The sequence below is a fragment of the Megascapheus bottae genome, chromosome 1 (genome assembly GCF_031878675.1).
Source record: "Megascapheus bottae isolate mThoBot1 chromosome 1, mThoBot2.hap1, whole genome shotgun sequence".
NCBI classification, from domain to species: Eukaryota; Metazoa; Chordata; class Mammalia; order Rodentia; family Geomyidae; genus Megascapheus; species Megascapheus bottae.
Genome location: NC_143509.1, coordinates 25,944,058 through 25,967,792, shown reverse-complemented (window position 1 = coordinate 25,967,792; position 23,735 = coordinate 25,944,058). Strand labels below are relative to the sequence as shown.

Here is a 23,735-nt window from a genome sequence, read left to right as displayed (position 1 = left end):
GTATGTGGTACTAAAGAATCGAACCCTGTTCGTCGTGCATGCACTCTACCTACCACTAGGCCTAACTCCTGGCCCCTTCATTGCATTTTTATTTCATTATTTCTCTGTGTACGGCTGAATTTGCAGTTAATTTTTTCCCCCTGAATTTGCAGTTTTTTCCCCCTCTTCCCTCAAATCTACAATCCACTTGCATGCTCCCCTAGTTCTAGGATTACAAGCCTGTGCTGTCACTCCTGGCTTAATTTTCTCATTTCTTGAGATGCAAGCTTTGATCATTGCTTTGTGTCAACTTATTTTTTCCTTCTCTCCCTCCCTCCTCTCCCCACTTCTGTTGAGAACTCAAAAGCTCACACATATGAGGCAAATGTTCTGCCGTTATGCCCTTTCTGTTGGTTGTGCGGCTTGAACTCAGGGCCTAGGCACTGTCCTTGGGCTTTCTCAAAGCTAGTGCTCTACCACTTGAGCCACAGCAGCATTTCCAGCTTTTTCTGTTATGTGGTACGGGGGAATTGAACTCAGTGCTTCATGCAGGCTTGGTAAGCACTCTATCACAAGGCCAAACTCCTGGCCTCCACTTCTTATTGAGTGGTTCATTGAGGATAAGTGTCATGGGGATTTTTCTTTCCAGGCTGGTTTTGAACCACAATCCTCAGATCTCAGCCTCCTGAGTAGCTAGCATTACGGGCAGGGGCTACCAGAGTCTGGCTGAGCCCTTTCTTTTTTGATCTATACACAATAAATTCTCAATTCTCTAGCAGGATCCTCAAATTCTAGTGTAATTATTCCAAATATTTTGTTTTCATTTTGTCTTCCTGGCATGTACAGCAGTGGGCCTGAGTGACCCCCTCCCGGTTCAGAACTGCACCCTGTCCAGCCTGCCTGTTGCGATGGTTTCCTCTGTGTTTGTAGGGTGAACGCCAATCCAAATCCAATGGCCCTTCCCTTTTCATTGAGTGGCTTTCTCTTGATCTAATTATAAGATTAAATACATTAATCCTATCTTGCTTTTGAGTTTTGAAAGATGCAGAATTCCAATTTGGTAACATTTATTGCTTTTAAGATTTTTCCCCCTTTTTTGTTTTGTATTTTTGAGACAGAGTCTTTAATACAGCTCAGGTTGGCCTTGAACTTCAGGCTTCCCAGTGCTAAGATTACAAGTATGTGTCACTACACCCATTTCTGCAGTTTCCTTTTTCCCAGAGGTGTCTCAAAACCGTGAATCCTTCTGCTATATAGATTGTTGCACCCCCCACACCTTTCTCTGGGCGAACCCAGCCCTAGGAAAAGTACAGGGCATGTGGAGATCATCCCTTACGGCAACGGTGCCAGTGGAAAGCAGCACACAGGAAGTCAGAGCAGGTGCTTTTCTTTCCTTTACTTAGAAAAATCATTTGGGGACCGATGTGGAGGAGGGCACCCCTCCCATGGCTTTGGGGAGGATATGGGTTACAGAAGGAATCACTGGGGTGGAAACATGGGTGGGGGTAGGGGGCCAGGAGTTGCATGGTCCAGCACCTCTGGACAGGGTGCTTTGTGGCTGCCTGGGCTGCAGTTTGTACTGGGGGCAGTAGGTGGCAACCCTAGCCCCCCATCTGGCCAGCTGGGGTTGTGCTGCATCTAGCTGGGGCCCAACCTGTAGCAGCACTGTCCCTCTAGGCGCAAGCAGGGCTCATGCCCCATCCTGTCTGCTGGCCATGCAGAGCCTTCCCAAGAGGCTGAGAGGGTGAGAACCCTCAGCTGGTTCACTGGTGGCACGAGCAGAGACAAGCCATTTGCCACTAGGACCAGGAACTGCCCTACTGAGCGGCACAGACACTCACCCCTCACTGAGTCCTTCCAGGATTTGGGCCAGCTTCCTGGAGGTTAGGGACACCTCGTTAGGCCAGGGATCAGGATGGCCTCAGGTACATTGCAGGCGAGGCCCAGGAGACCCAGATCAATGGCTCTAAAAGCTCCTTGCCTTGGTGCTGGCTGAGCAAAGAAATGGGGATCTGAATGCATTGCAATGTGCAGTTAAACAAGACAACAGGAGCCGGCAGCCTGCCCCAGCCCTGCCCCAGCAACTGGGCGGAGGGCCCTGAGCAGTGGGACCCCGGGCAGGCGAGGGTGGGGCAGGCACAGTCCTGCCCCTGAGGCTGCGGGATTGTCTTGGCAGGGCCCCAGCCTGTGGCAGGTACCTCCCAGGGCCTCTGAACAAGCAGCCACACCTGTCACCTGTGTGGACACAGGGACCCCTTCTGAGATGCTGACAAAGGTGGCAGGGAGTGGATGTGGCTGAGGGAGGCCAGCTGGGGGCGTGTTGTGGGTGGCCTAAGTGTGGGAAATGACCTCAAGGCCTCGCCATTCTCCATGGTCAGGAGACTTGGCCGGGGAGGCCTGGGTGATATCCTCAGGGCCTGGCTGCGTGGGGCCTAGGTGTAGAAGATGACTTCCGGAATCTGACCATCCTCCACCGATGTGCCATTGTTGTTCCCAGCTGCATAGCAGAAGGTGAAGCATGTCTTGGCCCCCGTCGTGGGTGACTCATGGGTCACCTTTCGCAGGCCTTTGGTGCCATAGTGGGAGTCTGGACCCTGCAGGAGGTGGGAAACTGAGGTCAGGACCCCCTAGGGTCCTGGGCTTGGACAGTGAGGGCCCAATCTAGGCAGGGACGGCCAAGCCCCTGGCTGGGGAGTAAGCCGGGGTGGGGGTGGGGACAGGTCCGAAGCCAGCCCCTAGCGGGAGCCGTGAGCCACGGCTGCAGGCACACAAACCTTGAGCGTGGCGCAGGCCGTGTAGCTGACATTGGGCAGCACCTCCACCGGCTCCTTGAACATGACACGGAAGGTGCTGGCGGAGCCATCGCAGCTGAAGCCAGTGTCGTTCTGGCCCAAGACTGTGTTGCTGTCCGTGTGGATGATCTGGGGGCAGGAAGGCTGCTCACTCCTGGGGCTGGGATGAGGCCTGAGGAAAGTTCCTCCAGCCACACTGGGGAGAAGGGTGTGGACAGGACCTGGGAGAGGCATGCCTGCACTCCGGGCCCGGGTGGGGCTGCTACATACCTGGATGTTCACTTGGTAGTCCGTGGGTCCATGGATGGATCCATAAAGCCCAAAGCCTACCACGAAGATGCGCTTGTTGACAGAGAACCTGTGGAAGGTGTGGACACTTGCTGACGCTGTCTATAGAGAGGGACAAGGGCAGGCTGCCAAATGTGGGCCAAACAGAAAGAGAAGGGGATCTGGGGGGCTGGGAGCAAGGACAGGGCTTAGCCCCTGAGTTCAGGCCACAGGACTGGCGGGGGTGGGGATCTCTGGCAGGGGAGGGAGGGGAATCCTTGGGCTGCCTAGAGCTTCAAGGCACAGATCTGTCCCTCAGCATCACCCCCACCCCTGCTTCAGGCTGCCTTCTCTGTCTCCCGTCCCTCCCGTGTCCTCTGAAGTCCCACCTAGGGCCATGTGCTCTGCCCACTCCTTTATCCACACCTGATTCGGTCACTGGTTCCGCTGTAGCCCCAGCGGCTCTCCACCTGCTGGAAGCGGTTGATGCTGCATTCCTTGCCCCTCAGGCAGCAGCGCGGCCGGTCAATGAACTCCACCCGGGGCTTGGGGTTGACGGTGAAGTGCAGGAAGAGGCTGACCACCTCGCGGTCCACCAGGATGCCTGACTGTGCAGGGCCTGCATGCGAAGGGGCAGGGCAAGGCCAGGCTGAGCCCTGGAGACGTGGGATGCACCAGGGACATACTCCTTCCTCCCAAGGTGGCCCCACTGATTTAAAACCCAGATAAACGGGCCGGGAGTTTGGCCTAGTGGTAGAGTGCTTGCCTAGCATGCACGAAGACCTGGGTTCTATTCCTCAGTACCACATACATAGAGAAAGCCGGAAGTGGTGCTGTGGCTCATGTGGCAGAGCGTTACCCTTGAGGAAAAAGCCCAAGGACAGTGCTCAGGCCCTGAGTTCAAGACCCAGGACTAGAAGGAAGAAACAGATAACATAGGGAGCTCCTCCCTGATACTCCCACCACACCATTCATCCTTCCAGAAGTTTGGGCCCCTAAAGCCCTCAGATCCTATAGCTCCCACTGCAGGAACAGCCTCCAATCAGAGCAGGTGGTCATGCACAGGGTCATCAGCCATGGGGATTGGCTGTTCCCATGATCAACACAGCCTGGGCTCCTAGAGGGAGGGGGGCGGGTGGGCTAGGAGTTTGGTCTAGTGATAGAGTACTTGCCTAGCATGCACAAAGACCAAGGTTGGATTCCTTGGTACCACATACATACATAGAAAAAGCTGGAAGAGGCTGGGTGTGGCGGATCAGGCCTGTAATCCTAGCTACTCAGGAGGCTGAGATCTGAGGATCGAGGTTCAAAGCCAGCCCGGGCACAAAAGGACCTGAGGCTTTTTTTTTTTTGCCAGTCCTGGGCTTGAGCTCAGGGCCTGAGCACTGTCCTTGGACTTTCTCAAGGCTAGAGGTCTACCACTTGAGCCTCAGCATCACTTCGGGCTTTTTTCTATGTATGTGGTACCGAGGAATCGAACCCGGGTCTCCACGCACTAGGCCAAACTCCCGATCCCAGGACAGGACAGGACAGGACAGAACAGGACAGGAGAGGAGAGGAGAGGAGAGAGAGGAAGAAGAAGAAGAAGAAGAAGACGTCGACGACGACAACAACAACAACTTTAAAGGCTGACCAGCTTACATCCACAAAGGATACATATATATATATATATATATATATATATATATATATATATATATATATATATATCCTTAAGGGCTATAGACACAGCAGGGCATGGGTATAATACAGGACCAGTTAACAGAGCTCAATATCTTATGCACTCAATCAGAGCTAAATCTTAGAGGGAAGGCCCAGCCACAGCAGCTGGCCAATCTTCTGCAACCAGGACCACCAACGATCCTGCACAGCCATCTCTGACATGTAAGACCCACAGATCCCAGGGAGCCAGTCCCCCACATCCTCAGAGCTAGGAGGGCTCGCAGGGAAATGGAGGTCAGCTGGATGAATCAGCCTCAGATCGATGAGAAATAATGAGCGTGGGAGAACACTTGTACTAGAAAAGTATTCGTCATGCTGTTTGCTAAATCTGGCAACGCTAAATCAGGCAAGAGCGGCGCTGCAGGAACGGGGGTGCATGTCTGTACCCACCACAAGGACGGATCACAAAGCACCTTCTGGAACCTCCCAGGTCTAGGCCAGTGTCTGTAGTGTTCAGGCATGAGTCCTTCACCGGCCCCTCCCTATCACCCTACAGCACCCTACAGGTCCTGCCATGGGGCCTTGTTATAAGAGTAAGGCCTGAGCTTCAGCCCAAGATGCGGAAGCCCCAGGAAATGAGTCAGGATCCCCAAAACACAGGCAGAAGCAGGTAGTGTGCACTTGTTGTGCTTAGTGTGACCAATGGACTGGATGGGAGAAAATGGAGACTCCTGCGTTCACCTGAGGCTTTCCCACAGTAACTGCAAGTTATGGTTACAGGGTGGATGAGGTCAGGCCACCGAAACAGGGCCCCGGCCCGGAACCAGTCACCTGCTGCAAACTCCTCTATGGTCATCAGCGGGAAGCGGATGAGGCCCAGGGCCTTGCCCAGCACCTTGCGCTTGTTCTCCGGCGTCACCTGCAGCTGCTGCCGCTGACACTCAGCCTCAGACCAGCGGACGACCGCGCTGAACAGCCGCACCTCCCGGATGCCCAGGGTATCACGCTCCAACACTGCCACCAGTGTGTCTGCGGACAGGAGAGGGCTGGGAGTGAGCTGAGGTGTCCTCCAGGGGGCCCGCCAGGCTGTGTGCAGCCCCACGTGGGCACCGGTCTCACAGCTGACGGCCGACTTCAGCCACCTGCCATGCTGGTGAGTAAAAGGCTCGCCACACTGGGCTGTACCCGCTCCCTGTCCTACTGCCTTGATGGGCAGACTCAAGTATGGTGATGGAAACTACTAGCATGATGCCCAAATCAGAGCCCACTCTAAGAGGGCCGTGTAGAGACTGGAGACCCGAGGCAGGAGCATCTGTGCTTGCCCAGACCCGCCTGCCACCGCCAAGCCCCACTGAGTCTGTAACCACCCCGAGTATTGCTTCCCCCTAGAGGGTAGGTCCCTGTGGGGGGGGCTCACACTTAGCCCATACCTGCTCTTTACCTACCAGGGCTCTCTGGGACTCTAAGTTGGTCTGGTGTGGGGGGAACTCACCTAGGTCAATGTCAGTGAAGCCCTCTGCTGTGATGGCGTCAGCTGTGTTCTTGTCGATGTTCTCCAGACACAGGCTGGCTAGCTGCGGCTCATCGAAGAGCCGTGCCTGGAGAGACATGGGGACATTAGCAGTGGTGGGACAGGACCACAATGGCTCTGCCACCTTGCGTCTGGCCAGGCGTGGTGACAGCAGGACGTGAGAAGATCTCTGGAACCCAGGAGTTCCACGTCAACCTGGGCAAGGCAGAGCTGAGAACTTGTCTCAGAAAAACAAAGTAAGCTGGGTACTGGTGGCTCACACCTGTAGTCCTAGTTTACCGGAGGCTGACATCTGAGGATTTCAGTTCAAAGCCAGCCTAGGAAGGAAAGGCTGTAAGACTCCAATTAACCACCAAAAAAAGCCAAAAGTGCAGTTGTGGCTCAAAATGGCAGAGTGCTAGCCTTGGACACCAAAGCTCAGGGGGCATGTGGCTTCCTGGTGTTTGCCTAGCATGTACATAGCCCTAGGTTCAATTCCTCAGTACCACATACACAGAAAAAGCCAGAAGTGGCACTGTTGCTCAAGTGGTAGAGTGCTAGCCTTAAGCAAGAGAGGCTCAGACACAGTGTCTAGGCTCTGAGTTCAAGGCCCAGAACTGGCAAAAAAAAAAAAAAAAAAAAAAAAGGGCCGGGAGTTTGGCCGAGTGGTTAAAGTGCCTGCCTAGCATGCACGAAGACCCGGGTTCGATTCCTCGGTACCACATACATAGAAAAAAGTCGGAAGTGGTGCTGAGGCTCAAGTGGTAGAGCTCTAGCCTTGAGAAAGTCCAAGGACAGTGCTCAGGCCCTGAGCTCAAGCCCAGGACTGGCAAAAAAAAAAAAAAAAGCTCAGGGGGAGCACCCAGGCATGTTCAAGCTCCTGGATGGCACATACTCAAAGTAACTGTAATAACCCACTCAGATCTCAAGTCACAGTCACAGAGCTTGGCCCCCAGGGGGTCCTGAGCAGGGGACTCCAGCAGCGGGTCCCATCTTCCTCTGCCTGCCAACTGCCTCAGCAAGCCCAGACCAAGAGCTGGTGACTCCCGTGTGCTGCCTGTTTCCTGTCCCTGTTCCTGATCTGCCCCGTCCCGCTGAAAGTATCTGAGCCCCCTGACCCTCAGCCACTCCCTGCCAACCTCCTACTTCCCGATGCCAAGACAAATCCACTGGGCAGCCTGGAAAAAGACTGCGGACAGATGAACCATGACACCCATGTCCCCACGGGTCCAGCCATGCCCCTCCCACCTGCGTGAGTAGCATAAATGCGTTGTCAGCCCGAAGGTTCTTCTTGAGGAACTCCACACAGTGTGCCTCCAGTGCAGGCACCGCATACTTCTTGGCTGTGTACAGCGTGGTCATGACCGTCTCTGGCCCAATCTGTACCTCGTCTGAGTACAGGAACCTGAGTAGGAGACAGGACAGCTGTGATGGCACTGGGTGACCCTCCAGCTAGATGGAGACAGCTACCCACCCACCCTTCAGAGATTTCCCCCTCAAAAAAAACAAAACAAAAACCCATCCAGAAACAGCATGTTGGTGCCTCCGATCTGGGACATGGTCTGGCAACACGCTGTCACCATGAGGCATAGATGAGCCTGTCCCCTGCCCCAGAACCATATCTACCCAGCAGGGGGTGCCAGGAGCACAGGGCCTGCTCGTCGCTGCCCAGGCCAGCAGAGCTCCCCACACAGAACTCAGCTTACCTCCACTCCCCTGCAATTTGTTGTTGTTGTCAGTTGTAGGTCTTGAATTCAGGGCCTTGGTGCTGTCCCTGAGACTTTTTTTGGTGTGGGGGGGAGTCAGTCATGGGGCTTGAACGCTGGGCTGCTGTCCCTGAGCTCTTCAGCTCAAGGCTACTGCTCTACCACTTTGAGCCACAGTGCCACTTCCCGTTTTCTCGTGGTCCATTGGAGATAGGAGTCTCAGGGACTTTTGTACCTGGCTGGCTTTTTGAGCCATGATCCTCAGATCTCAGCCTCCTGAGTAGCTAGGATGACAGGCTACCAATGCCTGACCTTCCCACATTCCTGAGTGAAGAACGAAACCCCAAAGGCCAAGCTGTGGCCCAGTACTCCTGGCTACCACCCCCCTGTCCCTACCACACTGAAAATGGCAGCACTGGGGCTGACTGAGAAACAAAAGCCCATGGGAGTGGAGAGCCAAGGGGGCAGGATGCAGCCACTGGGGAAAAGGTGCTATGGTGTCACCAACAGTCTTTTCAAGGTGGCTCGTGCAATCCTAGGTACTCAGGTTGGTTTCTGAGGATCTAGGTTCAAAACCAGACCCTGGAAGGAAAATTCTTGAGACTCTTATATCCAATTAACCACCAAAAAGCCAGAAGGAAAGCTGTGGCTCAAGTGGTAGAGGGCCAGCTTTGAGCAAAAACGCTCAGGAAGAGCACCTAGGCCTTAAGTTCAAACCCTAGGACTAGCACAAAAATAAAACAAAACAAACCACAAGTGTGTCCTCTCTACTGAGATGACAGAATGTATAAATTCTAAATCCCTTTCCAGAAGAGTGGCAAAATTCATGGCCACACAGAAATTCTACATGAAAGCCAGGCGCCAGTGGCTCACACTGTAATCCTAGCTACTCAGGAGGCTTCTGGGGACTGAACTCAGGGCCTGAGCACTGTCCTTGGGCTTTCCTCAAGGTTACTGCTCTATCCCTTGAGCAACAGCACCACTTTCAACTTTTCTATGTATGTGGTACCAAGGAATCAAACCCGGGTTTTCATGCCTGCTAGCCAAGCACTCTACCACTAGGCCAAACTCCCAGGCCAAGTTCATGAGATTCTTAACACCAATAAACTAGAAAAAGCCAGAAATGGAACTCTAGACCAGATAGTAGAGTGGAAGCCTTGACTGCAAAGAGGCTCAGGGACAGCATCCAGGTCCTGAGTTCAAGACCCAGGACCAGAAAGGAAGTAAGGAAGGAGGGAGGGAGGGAGTTGGGAAGCAGGAAAGAAGGAAGGAATTCTACATGAATACCCATTGCAGCACAACACACAACTATCAGAGGACAGGAGTAGTCAGCGCCCATGGTGGAGCCCCACACAAGCACAAATAGGACAGGGTACCACACACTACAGTGTGGGGGTACTTTGATGACATCATGCTCAGAGACTGAAACACACACACACTGTGCAGCTCCACCGACAGGAAACGGCTAGAACAAGCAGATTCAGAGTCCCAGAGACCATGGACTGGGGGCATGGGGAGAGGGGAGTGATTGTTCATGAGAATGGGGTGTTCTTCTGGGGTGATGGAGTGTTCTGGAACTAGACGGAAGTGATGGTCTCATAACTGGGTATACAATTCTGGAACAAATGTGGGGGACAAGGACATGGGCCACATACATGACGGAAGTTGAATCTCCCAATGTTTAACTGTAGTAGTGAGGGGGGAGCAGAGTGGTGAGGTGTTTTCATTACAAGAAATAAATAAGGCTATTGCTGTGGCTCCCACCTGCAATCCAGCTACCTCAGGAGGCTGAGTCCTTGAAGACTGTTGTTCAAAACCATCCCAGAAGCCAGGAGTGGTGGCTCACACCTGTTCAAAGCCACCCTGGGCACTAAAGAACCTGTGACTCTTATCTCAAATTAACCACTAGAAATCGGGAAGTGGGGCCAAGGCTCAAGGGTAGGATGGTAGCCTTGAGCTGAAGAGCTCAGAAACAGCATTCAGGCCCAGAGTTCAAGCTCTATGACCCACAAAAAAAAGAAAAAAAAATCCTAGATCTAGGCCTGGTGGCTCACACCTGTTACCCTAACTACTCTGGAGGCTGAGATCTGAGGATCATAGTTCAGAGCCAGCCTGGGTGCCAAAGACTATGAGACTTTTTTTTTTTTTTTTTTTTTTGCCAGTCCTGGGGGCTTGAACATAGGGCCTGAGCACTATCCTTGGACTTTCTCAAGGCTAGAGCTCTACCACTTGAGTCACAGCACCATTTCCGGCTTTTTCTATGTATGTGGTACCAAGGAATCGAACCCAGGTCTTTGTGCATGCTAGGCAAGCACTCTACCACTAGGCCAAACTCCTGGCCCCTAAGACCCTGAGACTTTTATCTCCAATTAACTACTAGAAAATCGGAAGTGACGCTGTGGCTCAAGGGGTGGGGCAAAAGAACTCAGGGGCTCAGGGACAGCGCCCAGGTCCAGAGTTCAAGCCCCAATGATTGACAAAAAAAAAAAAAAATCCTAGGCAGAAAGGCTGCTAGACTCCTTTTCCAAAACAACCAGCAAAAACCAAGGCTGGAGCTGTGCAGCAGTGACCCATGTCTATAACCCTAGATACTCAAGAGGCTTGAGATCTGAAGAATGAGGTTCAAAGCCAGGCTGAGCAAGAAAGTCTGAGACTCTTATCTTCAATTAACCACCAAAAAGGCAAAAGGAAGCATGTGGTTCAAATGGCAGAGTCCTACTCTTGAGAAGACTAGGGGTATACACATCCCTTCAGCTCAGTCCCCAAAACTGAGTGACAGTGACACAGGCACAGACAGACAGACAGACACAGACAGAGACAGACAGACAGACACACACACACACACACACACACACACACACACACACACACACTGGACATATAGCTCAAGTGGTAGAGCAGCAGCCTACCAAGCACTGAGTTCAAAACCAAGTACCACTAAAAGAAAAGAATTGAAATAAAAAAGAATTAAAAGAATCTTAGGTGGTCTAGAAGCTGGCCCGTCCCTTTTCTCTAGGGGGACTCTAGAGCTTTCCCTCGAGCTACAGGCTCTAGAGTTATGTTTTCTGACTACTCTACATTTTGCCCAACCCCACAGTCAGGAAGACCTGGAAGCTTACTTGAGCAGAGCCAGGAAGGCAGCCGGTTCTACGTCGGGCAGCTCGATCTCAGTGGATGTGGTGGCCATTCCACCGTTGAACATGGCATCGAAGACGGCACTGCCCACAGCCAGCACAAACCTGAGGCAGGAGAGAAGACACCAATGATCCTTCTTGGTGGTCCTGTGGTAGTCAAAGGCACTGTCTCTGCTCATAGCCTTTTCAGGAGGATTCTGCCTCAGCCAACTCCTGCCCACAGTGAGCTGAAGTGGATGCTTCTGGAAGGGGAGGCGACAGGAGAGCTGGCACAGCAGAACAGGGGTACATGCAAAGGTGCTACTGCATTGCCCCATCAGTTCACTCATTCACGTGTTCATTCATTCATTCTCTGCCTCCTTTCCCCTTTCACTCATCCATTCTTTCACTTGTTCCTTTACTCTCTTCCTCCCTCATTCACTGGTTTGCTTACATTCTCTTATCCTTTCCAAAAGCTGGCGTTCTACCTCTTGAGTCACACCTCTTTGCTACTTTATTGGCTTGCTCACTGCAGTTGGTCCTTTGGGACTGCATGGCCTCTGTGGCCCCTCCCCTCAGCCCTCCCCCCAAAGTCTGTGGAAGGAGGAGGGAGCCCCTCCTCCCTTCCCACTCACTTTTCTGCTCCCAGGCTCCACCCTGCTGATGTCTGGAACTACCAGGCCCTCTTCTCTTCACTCCAGCCAAGGGCTGGAAATGGGGGCCAGGTGAGACACAAGGTCCGGTGCATATGTGCCCCGGTGTATGCAGAGGAATGAACTGAACGAGGCAGATGTGACTATGAAACAGGGAGGAAGAAGAGAGGCTAGGAGGAACGGCAGGCAGGGCCCCAGGTGGGGGCAGGAAGGGTCTTGGACTCCAGCCTCCTTCACCTCTGAAGGAGCCCCACAGCCTGCAGCTCCTTTCTATCCCCACCTGCGGGGGGGCAGGACACCCCCACTGCTCATCACTGCAGTCAGCTCCCTGGCCCTCAGCTTTGCTTGCATTTGTAGTCTTTTCTTATTTAAAAGGCTGCTGGGCTGGGTGCTGGGCAAGAAAGCCCAGGAGATTCTTATCGCCAATTAACCTCAAACCAAAAAGCTGGCAGTAGCCTGAGGCTCTCACCTGTAATTCTAGCTACTCAGGAGGCTGAGATCCGAGGCTCTTGGACTGAAGCCAGCCCAAGCACAAAAGTCCGTGCCACTCTTAACTCCAATGAATCACACACACACAAAGTAGACTGGGCATGTGGATTAGTGTTAGAGTGCTTGCCTAGCATGCATGAAATTCTGGGTTCGATTCCGCTAGCAGTACAGTGCTAACCTCACTGGGACAGAGCCCTAGGCCTGGCATGTGCATGCATGCATGCATGCATGCACGCACACACACACACACACACACACACACACACACACACACACACACAAAATCTGGGTCATCCATGGAAACCTTGTCTCAAGGTTGTTCAAAGCCAAATGCAGCCAGGCACCAGTGTCTTACACCTACCCATAAGCCTACCTACACAGGAGGCTGAAATCTGAGGATCATGGTTCAAAGTCACTCTAAGCAGAAAAGTCTATGAGACATTAGCTTATTTCTAATGAACTGAAAAAGTCATTAGTTGGGCTGTGGCTCAAGTGGTAGAACACTAGCTTTGAACAAAAGAGCTAAAGGACCAGGCAAGGTGACGCCCATAATCCTAGCTACTCAGGAAGCTGAGATCTGAGGATTGTGGTTCAAAGCCAGCCTAGGCATTAAAGTCCATGAGACTCTTTATCTCCATTTAACCACCAGAAAATCGGAAGTGGTGCTGTGGCTCAAGGGGTAGGGTGGTAGCTCAGGAACAGTGCCAGGTCCAGAGTTCAAGCCCCCCAAAAAAGAAAACTAAGGGACAACGCTCAGGCCCTGAATTCAAACCTCAGGACTAGCAAAAATAGAAAGAAAAAACATGCAAACTAAATAAACGCCCAAAGCAGGAAGTCAGAGGTTGGGATGATGGCCCTGACATTGCTAAGCAGGTATGTGGGCCAGCAGCACATAACCCACCACTCTGCTGTGTGCAGTCTATCACTCTGACAGCAACACCCATCTTCAGAATGAGGAGGAGGGCTCTTCTGCTTCCAGGTACCAGCCCACTCCTCAGTATCTTTTTGCCTACCCAGGCATTCAGCTTCTCCCGTCTCCTCTCATAGACAAACACATACACTGCAGTGGACCCATGGCAGACAGAGAGTGGGAGGAGCCTAGCTGGATGAATGTACAGGTGTGGTCCATCACATGTGGGGACATTAGGGAGCCATGGAAAGGAAGGAATTCCTGCCACCTGTGACATAGGATGACCTTGCGATCAGGACGCTCAGTGAGATAAGCCAAATAAAAGGGCACACAGACATCACGCACAAGGAACATCTGAGAATCACCAGAGCCAGGAAGTCAATTCATGGGTGCCAGGGGTAGAAAAGGATGGGAGTTAGGGTTATATGGAGACAACTTATGAAGATGAATGGTGGAACAAGAACACAACCATGTATGTCTCATGACACTAAACCCCACATAAGAGGTGTAAACTTCCTATCATCACAATCAGCTGTAAAGGAGTGAGATAAAAGCAACTGGGGGGGGGGGGGGGAGAAACACCTTGGTACCTTTGCAAAACCAGTTAAAAGACTAAAGACCTGAGCTACACAAATGGCAGGTGACTTCACCTAGTGAGAGCCTCCATGAAAATTCCTAACCGAGGGCTGAAGGAGGCTCAGGATGGGTAGTTCATCTTTGTGCCAATTCCACCGGGCAGAGCTCAGTGCTCAGGAGCCACTGGACTGCACAATGGTCACCTCCTCCCCCACCTGTTTCTGTGTATATACGGTTTATCTGAATTTATCGTTTCATAATACCATTTTCTTTTTCAGGTACAGTCTAGCTGTGTAGCCCAGGCTGGTCCGGTAGCTTTCTTTTTTTTTTTTTTGTCCATTGTGGGGCTTGTAATGCTGGGCCTGAGTGCTGCCCCTAATCTCTTCAGCTCAAGGCTAATGCTGCACAACTTGAACTGCGGTTCTACTTCCAGTTTTCTGCTGGTTAGATGGAGAGAAGAGCCTCACAGACTTTCATGACCGGACTGACTTTGAACCACAATCCTTAGGTCTCAGCCTCCTGAGTAGCTAGGATTACAGGGGTGAGCCACAGGTACCCAGCTGGCCTAGATCTCTTGATCTTCCTGCTCCAGCTTCCCAGGTGCCAGCATTAGAGATATGCACCACTAGGCCCGACAAGACCTGGAGTCTTTTTTTTTTTTTTTTTTTTTTTGCCAGTCCTGGGGCTTGAACTCAGGGCCAGAGCGCTGTCCTTGGACTTTCTCAAGGCTAGAGCTCTACCACTTGAGCCTCAGCACCACTTCCGGCTTTTTTCTATGTATGTGGCACTGAAGAATTGAAGCTGGGTCTTTGTGCATGCTAGGTAAGCACTCCACCACTAGGCCAAACTCCTGGCCCCAGGATCTGAAGTCTTACCAGAAGGGAGTAGATCATCATGAACAAAGGCCCCATGTACCAAGCCAACACTCGGATCCCACGAGGCACAGGCTAAGGGAGTGAAAACAGTCCCACAGCCACAACAGGAATCTCCAGAGCCCATGCTTGGCTGACCCTTCACCAGGCAAGCAATCAGCAAAGGAATGGGAAAGCTAAGATGCCATCATCAGCTTGACCACAAAGATACCTACAGATCTCAACTAAACACAGCAGAACATGATCCTCTCGGGCACACAGACATCGAAGCCCAGCTCCGAAATCATTCAAGACCACCCCGTCAGTCTAGAAGTGCTAAAGCCAAAGTATGCTCTGCAAACACAAGGAATCCAACCAGAAATCAACACAGGGAGGGGAGAGGGAGTGCTGGCATACCACAACATCATGAGGTGACTGCAGGTCATTTGAATGTCCCCAACAGAGGTACAGAATAACTGAGGTTATCAACAGGCTACCCTCCCTGATGGGATAATTACACTGTACCCATCAGTATGTATGTACAATTAGTATGTGTCCAATTTAAAAAGGCCCTTGTAGCTCACACCTAAATTCTTGCTGTTCCGGATGCTGTGGTCCTTAGATCATGACTCAAAGACACACTGGGCAGGAAAGTCCATGAGAATTTCATCTCCATTTCTTTTTTTTTTTGCCAATCGTAGGGCTTGAACTCAGGGCCTGGGCACTGTCCCTGAACTTCCTTTGTTCAAAGCTAGCACTCTACCACTTGAGCCACTTAATCAGCAAAAAGTTAGAAGGGAACTGTGGCTCAAGTGGCAGAACTCCAGTCTTTAGGGAAGAAGCTAAGAGACGGTGCTGAGAGGCCCTTAATTGAAGCCCTAAAACATGCACCAAAACAAAAACAAAAACTGAGCAAGAAACCCAGAGTTCAAGCCTTAGTACCAGCACAAAAAGACAAATAAATAAACAAAATTAAGAAATAAACCAATAAGGCTAAGAATGTAGCTTGTGGTAGAGTGCTTGCCTAGCATGCACGAGACCCTGGGTTTGATTTCTCAGCACTACATAACGTTTTTAAAAAGAAAAAAAACTAATCATGGCAAGACATCTGTGAAAGACTACAATGCCTGGCATTTCAATAAATAATACACTTATAAATAACCCACAGGGGAAAGAAGCGCAGGCAGGAAATGCCTCAAGTAGAATGAAGATGGGAATCCTACCCACCTCATCAGGATGTGAGGGGAAGCCATACAGTGCTAGAGGCCAGTTTGTATCTGCTTGTATCATCACATCTACCATCTCAATACTAGAATGGCCAAGAGAGCTGCCATCAAAAGGGGAAACCTCTAGCTACTGGTGACTCACACATCTAGCCAGTTCAAAGCCATCTGGGGCAGAAAAGTCCATAAGACTCATATCTCCAATTAACCACCAAAAACTAGAAGTGGAGCTGTGGCCCAAGTGATAGAGTGCTAGCCTTGAGGGGAAAAAGGAAAAAAAAAAGTTCAGCCGGGCACGGTGGCTTACGCCTGTAATCCTAGCTACTGAGGAAGCTGAGATCTGAGGACCACAGTACTGTCAGACAGTCCAGGCACAAAAGTCCATGAGACTCTTATCTCCAATTAACCACCGGAAAATGAGAAGTACAACTGTGGCTCAAGGGGCAGTAGCCTTGAGCTGAAGAGCTCAGGGAGAGGTCCAGGCCCAGAGTTCAAGTCCCGTTACCGACCAAAAACAAAGAAGTTCAGGGCAGGCAGTGGTGGCTTACGCCTGTAATTCTAGTTACTCAGGAGGCTGAGATCTAAGGATCATGGTTTACAGCCAACTTGAGTTGTAAAGTCCCTGAGATTCTTTTCTCCAATTAGCCACACACACACACACACACACACACACACACACACACACACACACACACACACACACACACAAAACGGGGGGAGGGGGGAGAGTTTGGCCAAGTGGTAGAGGGCTTGCCTAGCATGAAGGCCTGTGTTCAATTCCTCGGTACCACATACATAGAAAAAAGCTGGAAGTGGTGCTGTGGCTTAAGTGGTAGAAAGTCCAAGGACAGTGCCCAGGTCATGAGCTCAAGCCTAGGGACAGCAAAGAAAAAAGGCCAAAAGTGGAGGTATGGTTCAAGTGGTAGAACATCAGCCTTAAAGCGGAAAAGCCCTGAGTTCAAGCCCCAGGACTGGTGTACACACACATACACACACACAATCAAGCTGGGTGTCAGTAGCTCATCCCTATAACCTCAGCCTCCTGAGAGGATTGTGGTTCAAAGCCAGCCCAAGCAGTTAAGTCTGTGAGACTTTTTTTTTTTTTTGGTAGGTCATAGGGCTTGAACTCGGCCTGGGCACTGTCCCTGAGCTCTCCAGCTCAAGACTACCACTTCTGATTTTCTAGAGGTCAACTGGAGATAAGAAGAGTCTCAGGTCCTTTTGTGCCAGAGCTTGGCTTTGAACCTTACCCAGCTAAGTCTGCAACTCTTTTTTTTTTTTTATTGTAATTAGTAAAAGGGTTACATGATATTTGCCAGATAGAAGGTGCATTAATTCACATACATTGATACCCTTTCACATGTCTTGGTACCCGTTTCCCTCCCCCCTAAGTCTGTAACTCTTATCTCCAACTCTAACCACCAGAAAATGGGAAGTATCTCCATGGCTCAAAATGGCAGAGCACTATCCTTGAGTGAAAAAGCTCAAGGACAGCACTGAGGCTGAGTTTAAGCCCCACAACAACAAAAGATCAAAGCAAGACTGTGGAAACTGTCCTTTGAATAAACAGCTGCTAGATTAAATAAGCCAAAACCAACAGACATGCTTGATAACTCCCCATACCAACATTGCATAGAAACTTAGTAAAGTAGGAAAGCTTCACCTTGAGAATTTGCCCAGTTATCACAACCACATTTAGCGTAGGTCATGGCTAGCTACTCAGTAGGCTGTCTAAAGCCAGTTTAGGTAGTAAAATCCACAAGACTTCATCTTCAAAATAACCAGCAATAAGGCTGGAGGCATGGCTCAGGAATAGGCAAGTTCAAGGTCTTGAGTTCCAACCCAGGTACAGTCAAACAAAATAACTCAATTGGAAAGAAATTGTTTACTGTTCTCAAAACACAGCACAGGGCTGGTCAAGTGCTTGCCTAGCATGCACAAAGGCCCGAGTTAGATTCCTCGGTACTACATACACAGAAAAAAAGCTGGAAGTGGTGCTGTGGCTCAAGCGGTAGAGCTCTAGCCTTGAGAAAACCCAAGGACAGTGTTGAGGCCCTGAGTTCAGTCCTCAGGACTGGCAAAAACCACCACCACCACCAACAACAACAAAACCAGCACAAAATGACAGTCACTATGTTGCTGTCAAGAATCTGAAGTAAGCACGTTCTACTCCATAGACCTCTGCTTTCCTCTAGGCTCTACCCCACAATATCAAAGGTCTTTTCACACTGGGCTGGCCAGTACACTATGCACTTACAGTATTCCTTTAAGCCCTTTGTACCTGCTAGGCACTGGTGGCTCATATCTGTAATCCTAGCTACTCAGGAAGCTGAGATCTGAAGATTTTGCAGATGCAGCAGCACAGGTTAGCTTCTACTTTCATGTTCTCTTGCCTCAATCTCCCAAGAGCTGGAATTACAAGAAGGTGCCACCACTCAGTCCCTATCAGGTTTTTCATTTTGATTTTCCCCCCTCCTTAATTCAGCGTTTTTCTTTGGTACAAGTCCTAGGGTTTGAACTCAGAATCTGGAGTTGTCCCTTGAGTTTTGTATTTTTGTGTGTGTGTTTTTTGCCAGTCCTGGGGCTGGAACTCAGGGCCTGAGCACTGTCCTCGGGCTTTCTCAAGGCTACAGCTCTACCATTTGAGCCACAACCTCACTCAGGCTTTTTCTGTGTATGTGGTATCGAGGGATGGAATTTGCATCTTCCTGCATGCTAGGCAAGCACTCTACCACTTAGGCCAAACTCCTGGCCTGTCCCTGAGCTATTTTGCTCAAGGCTTGCCCCTCTACCATTTGAGCAATAGTTCCACTATCCATTTTCTTTCTTTCTTTCTTTTTTTTTTGGGGGGGGGGTGGGTAATGGGACTTAAACTCGGCCTGGATGCTGTCCCTGAGCTCTTCATCTCATGGCTACTGCCCTACTCTTGAACCAAGCCGCACTTCCTGTTTTCTAAAGGTTAATCAAAGATGAGTCTCAGGTCCTTTTGTGCCCAGGCTGGCTTTGAACCTTGATCCTCAGATCTCAGCCTCCTGAGTAGCTAGGATTACAGGCGTGAGCCACAGCGCCTGACATCACTTTCCATTTTTTTCTGTAACCTACTGAAGTCTCATGGACTTTACGGCCTAGGCTGGCTCCAAACTGTGATCCTCATCTGCTGGCCTCCTGGTTAGCTAGGATCACAGGCATGAGCCACAGCATCTGGTATACTCTAACTTTTTAAAGTAACCTCAATTTTATTCTGACATCGCTGGTCTTCCCTCTAATGTCTTTTCTGTCCCAGGACTCTGGCCAGGGCCCTATCTGGCATTTAGTCATCATGCCTTCTGGGTGTCCTCTGGACTGGGACAGATGCTCAGATGTTCCTTGTCTCTGATGACCTTCACCTCTAGAGGACCAGCCAGCTAGTCCACACATACATGCCCACTTTCTCCTCATCACTCCATTTGTCAGGTACAGATGACCCACGCATAGATGGCTGAAAACTGTAGGAATTCAGTATTTGTCTAGCATAGCCAAGGCCCCCAACTTTCATCCCTAACACTGCAAAAAGAAACAAAACAAAACCCTTTAAAACCACAGGAATTTATTCCTGGAGCCCAGAGGCCCAGATCCAGGTCTGAGGGGCCCTCGTCTTCCTGAACTCCATGGAGACCCTTCCTGCTTTCCCAGCATGGGTGGCTGTGGCTACAAGGATGCTGTTACTGTACTTAAGACCCACTTGGAAAAACCAGGTCTCACCTTGAGGACTTAACAGCTAAGACCTTCTCATCAAATCAGGTTTCACTGATAGCTCTGGGTTGGGGAGGGAGGTAGCTGTTAGGGTTATAAGTTTCACATGAGCCACCTTATCATATGCTACCAGGGGCTCCCCAAGTCCACAGGGTATCACCTAGGATGCTGACCCTGCCCAGCTGGTCCCCGCCTTCCCATAGGAAGGTACATACTCCCTTCTGCATCACAGCACAAGAGATGGATGGGAATGAGGGAGAGACCTGCCTTCCTCCATATTAGCTGTCACCTCCAGCCTAAGGAAGTCCCACCTTTTATTATGCCCTCCTGTCTGAGGACAAGCCCTGGGCCCATCTTCTCACTTTCTGGTGGTTAGTTGGTGGAAGGTGGGAGGGAGAGTGTTACAGGCTTTTTCATGGTTGGCTCTGAACCACAATCCACAGATTATCAGCCTCCTGAATAGCTAGGATTACAGGTTTGTGCCAGCAACACCCAGTTACAGGAAAGTAAACTGAGGCACGGTGAACCTACTATTGCTAGATAACAGATCTAAACCCCTTCCCTACGGCTATTATTCGTAACACTCAAGCCAAAAGTAAAATAACAGCCACACACTTTCTCGTGATTCCCAAGGAGGTCCTGTTTCTTCCCATGCCAGGGCTTGTAGCTGATACCGCCTCTACCTCTATCTTTTTCTCAGCTGCCTTCTCATACAACTGCAAGAATGCACCTGCCCCTCAAAGCTGAACCTTCCATTTCCTACTTCTGTAGCTCCTACCAAGCCCCTGGGTCTCTGTAAGCACTTTACAGGCTCTTACACACCTCAAAGTAATTCTCACTGCTCGGGCCACAAGGCCCCATCACTCCTCCAGTTCTGGTCTTGCTGTGGCTTTCACCTGCCCAAATTCCTCTGGACTCTGGGCCTAAACATCCTTGAGTCTGGAGTCCTACATTCCCCTCTCAATGTCCAACTGGAACACAGCCCTCCCTGCTTCTCACCCAGGGTCCTCATACCACCTCTAAGGTGCCCACTTTGCCAACAAGACAATGGCTCCTCAAATGCACCAAGCACATGGGTCAAGGGCAGTGGGGGGGGCACCTGTCCCTTACACACAACCCCTTAGCCTCTAATCTCTATCCACCCTAAAGGCTCCGAGCTGTGTATAAAGAGGGCACATCTCACAAGACAAGGAATTCTAGAGGACAAGAAAGCTGCAAGGGGGGCTGGGGACACGAGCAGAGAAGGAGCTCAAGCTCTGTGGACAACAGAGCAACAGCTGCAGTGCACAAAGAGCAGTCTTGGGGACCCCCAAAGTCACAAGACCCAGCTGCACAGAAATGCACAGAGGGAGGCCAGAGGAGGGTTTCCAGAGCACAGGCACAATGCAAGCCTTAGGTCAGAGGAAAGGGGGGGCTTCAACAGCAGGCTGGGAACATTCAGGCCAGTCAGCAATAATACTCCTCCCCCACATCTCAGTGGAGACTGCCCCCCCCCCAACAATGAGCAAAGTGAGACCAGTGAATAAGCAGGGGAAATCTGGGGAGCACACCCTGGACTAACAAACCCCAGGGTGGAGAGGACCCAGGAGGGAGTCTGAGAGACCAAGGTGGAGGTAGTGGGGTCCAGTCTGTTGAGATCAGGCCAGGAGGAGGATGGTCTAATGGGCACTGTTTGACAGTCAGAGCAGGGTCAGGGTTTTGGGCTTCTGGTCAGGAACAGGAGGAAGTAGCAGGGGTTGTCCAGGTCCAGAGGTTGGAAGGGTGACAGGAAAACAGTATGGAGTCAGGATCTGAGACCAGGGAGCCAGAACAAAGGTGAAAGAAGGTTGGTGGGGCCGGCATCCAGGAGGTAGGTACTAAGGCCTAGGGGCTAGATGGGAGAGGGTGTTGGGTAGAAGGGACCCCAGGGAAAAGGGTCCCAAGTCCAAGTTCAGGGGTGAATGGAGGGGTGTGGGGCATGCACTAGAGGAGGGTTGGGCCAGGTATGGGAATCCTAGGGTGGCAGGGCTTGGAAAGAAGGTAGCCTCAGCGAAGGCCCAAGCCAAGGGCACAAGAGTCCCAGGATGGAGTATTAGGGACCCAGGTACAGAGTCCCAGGGCAGAGAGGCTGGGGGGGGGGGGCAGGGTACAGGGTCTCAGTATAGGGTGGAAGGGTCCTGGGCGCAGAACCTAGACATGGGTTCCTTGTGTGGGTCAAGGGTGCAGGTTCATAGCTCCAGGGTGCAGAGTGCCAGGGCATGGAGACCAGGGATGGGTGATGGCCTGGGACTGGGAGGACAGGGCCCTGGGTTCCCGAGGCAAGGTCCCAGGGTGGGGTATCAGGGGCCTAGGTGCAGAGCCTAGTCCTTCGTGCAGGCCTGTCAAGGGGGCAGAGCCTGGGACTCCTGAGTGCAGGGAGATAGGACATGGATCCGGGGTCCAGGGACTGGGGGACAAGGCCCAGGACTCCCGGATACAGGGACTGGGGAACAGAGGATAGGGTGGGTGCAGGGCTGGGGAGGGGAGGTAGAGGATAGGTTCAGGGCCTGGGGTGATGAGGCCAGGGATGGGAGGCCGGAGGCAGGTGCGAGGCGGGGGGTGGGGGGGCAGGCCCGGGGAAGGGTGTAGGGTGCGGGTCCAGGGACAGGGGCAGGCCCGGGGAGGGGTGTGGGGTGCGGGGTGGGGACAGGCCCGGGGTCCGGGGAGGGTGCGGGGTCTGGATGCGGGGTGGGGACAGGCCCGGGGCCCGGGGACGGGTGCGGGGCGGGGGCAGGCCCGGGGACGGGGTGCGGGGTGCGGGGTCTGGGGCGGGGGCAGGCCCGGGGCCCGGGGACGGGTGCGGGGTACAGGGTGCGGGGTCCGGGGCGGGGGCAGGCCCGGGGCCCGGGGATGGGTGCGGGGTGCAGGGTCCGGGGCGGGGGCAGGCCCGGGGCCCGGGGACGGGTGCGGGGTGCGGAGTGCGGGGCGGGGGCAGGCCCGGGGACGGGTGCGGGGTGCAGGGTGCGGGGCGGGGGCAGGCCCGGGGACGGGTGCGGGGTGCGGGGTCCGGGGCGGGGGCAGGCCCGGGGACGGGTGCGGGGTGCGGGGTCCGGGGCGGGGGCAGGCCCGGGGACGGGTGCGGGGTGCGGGGTCCGGGGCGGGGGCAGGCCCGGGGCCCGGGGACGGGTGCGGGGTGCAGGGTGCAGGGTGCGGGGCGGGGGCAGGCCCAGGGACGGGTGCGGGGTGCGGGGTGCGGGGTCCGGGGCGGGGGCAGGCCCGGGGCCCGGGGACGGGTGCGGGGTGCAGGGTGCAGGGTGCGGGGCGGGGGCAGGCCCGGGGACGGGTGCGGGGTGCGGGGTCCGGGGCGGGGGCAGGCCCGGGGCCCAGGGACGGGTGCGGGTTCCGGGGTCCGGGGCAGGGGCAGGCCCGGGGCCCGGGGACGGGTGCGGGGTGCGGGGTCCGGGGCGGGGGCAGGCCCGGGGCTCCCGCGCGGGCCGGCGGGGCGGGGCGCGGCCGCGGCGGCCCACCTGTGCGCCGGGATGCGCTGCGAGCTGAGCCCCTTGCCCACCAGGAAGTGCACGTCGCACAGCACCTCGTTGTTGAAGAGGAAGGCGAAGCGCTCCTGCACCGTGGGCTTGGTGGCCTGCCAGTTGTACACGGGTTCGCGTAGCAGCGCGGCCCCCGCGCCCGGGCCCGCCGCCTCCTCCCGCTCGGCGCCCGCGGCCTGCGCGTCCGCCCCGGGGCCCGGCGGGGACGGCGCGGGGGGCCCGGGAAGCGCGGCGGCGGCGGCGGCGGCGGCGGCGGCAGCGGCGGCGGCGGCGGCGTTGCCAGGGGCCGGGGCTACCGCGTTGGCGCTCGGCCCGGGGCCGCCCCCCGTGCCCGGGCCGACCCCCGGCGGGCACGACGCGCGCCCGCCGCTGCCACCCGCCGCCATCTTGTCGCTGCGGCGCGGGGGAGGGGCGGAGGAGGCGGAGGCGGGGGCCGGGGAAGGGAGGGGCGTGGAAAGAGAGGGAAAGGAGAGGCCGGCGGGCGAGGGGGCCGAGGGGCGGGGCGGAAGGGAGGGAGGGGAGAGGGGCTGGGGGCGGGGCGGCGGTGGGCGGGGCCTGCGGACGGCGGTGGGCGGGGCCTGCGGGGACTTGCGGGGTTGGAAGGAAGAGACTGGAGGGCGTAGGACTCAGAAGCCGGCCCCGGATCCCACCCGGATCCTGGATTTGGAACCCCAGGGTTTACACGTGGACCCCGACTCAGTCCCCAGGACCTTGTCCCACAGCCCTAAAGCTCAGCCCCTGAGCTCCGAGCTCTTCTCCAGATTTG

At 53.6% G+C, this 23,735-nt stretch overlaps 1 protein-coding gene across 1 annotated transcript; it reads right to left on the bottom strand.

Moving 5' to 3' along the window:
• Positions 1-1,360: 1,360 nt before the first annotated feature.
• On the bottom strand, positions 1,361-23,355 carry Btbd2 (BTB domain containing 2). The gene is made up of 9 exons (XM_090338899.1): positions 22,949-23,355; positions 11,036-11,155; positions 7,459-7,615; positions 6,193-6,298; positions 5,532-5,729; positions 3,465-3,657; positions 3,042-3,129; positions 2,754-2,900; positions 1,361-2,573 (listed from the first exon to the last, which is right to left on the bottom strand). Exons 1-9 carry the CDS (start codon positions 23,353-23,355, stop codon positions 2,412-2,414), a joined length of 1,578 nt encoding a protein of 525 aa, XP_090195025.1. The 3' UTR covers positions 1,361-2,411.
• Positions 23,356-23,735: the final 380 nt, after the last annotated feature.

Excerpts from the sequence above, each read along its gene's own strand:
- Btbd2 (XM_090338899.1), bottom strand. The coding sequence starts at position 23,355 with ATGGCGGCGGGTGGCAGCGGCGGGCGCGCGTCGTGCCCGCCGGGGGTC. Across the intron at positions 7,616-11,035 it reads GCCTTCCTGGCTCTGCTCAA|GTTCCTGTACTCAGACGAGG; the intron begins GTAAGCTTCCAG and ends TCTCCTACTCAG. Across the intron at positions 3,658-5,531 it reads CATAGAGGAGTTTGCAGCAG|GCCCTGCACAGTCAGGCATC; the intron begins GTGACTGGTTCC and ends CTTCGCATGCAG.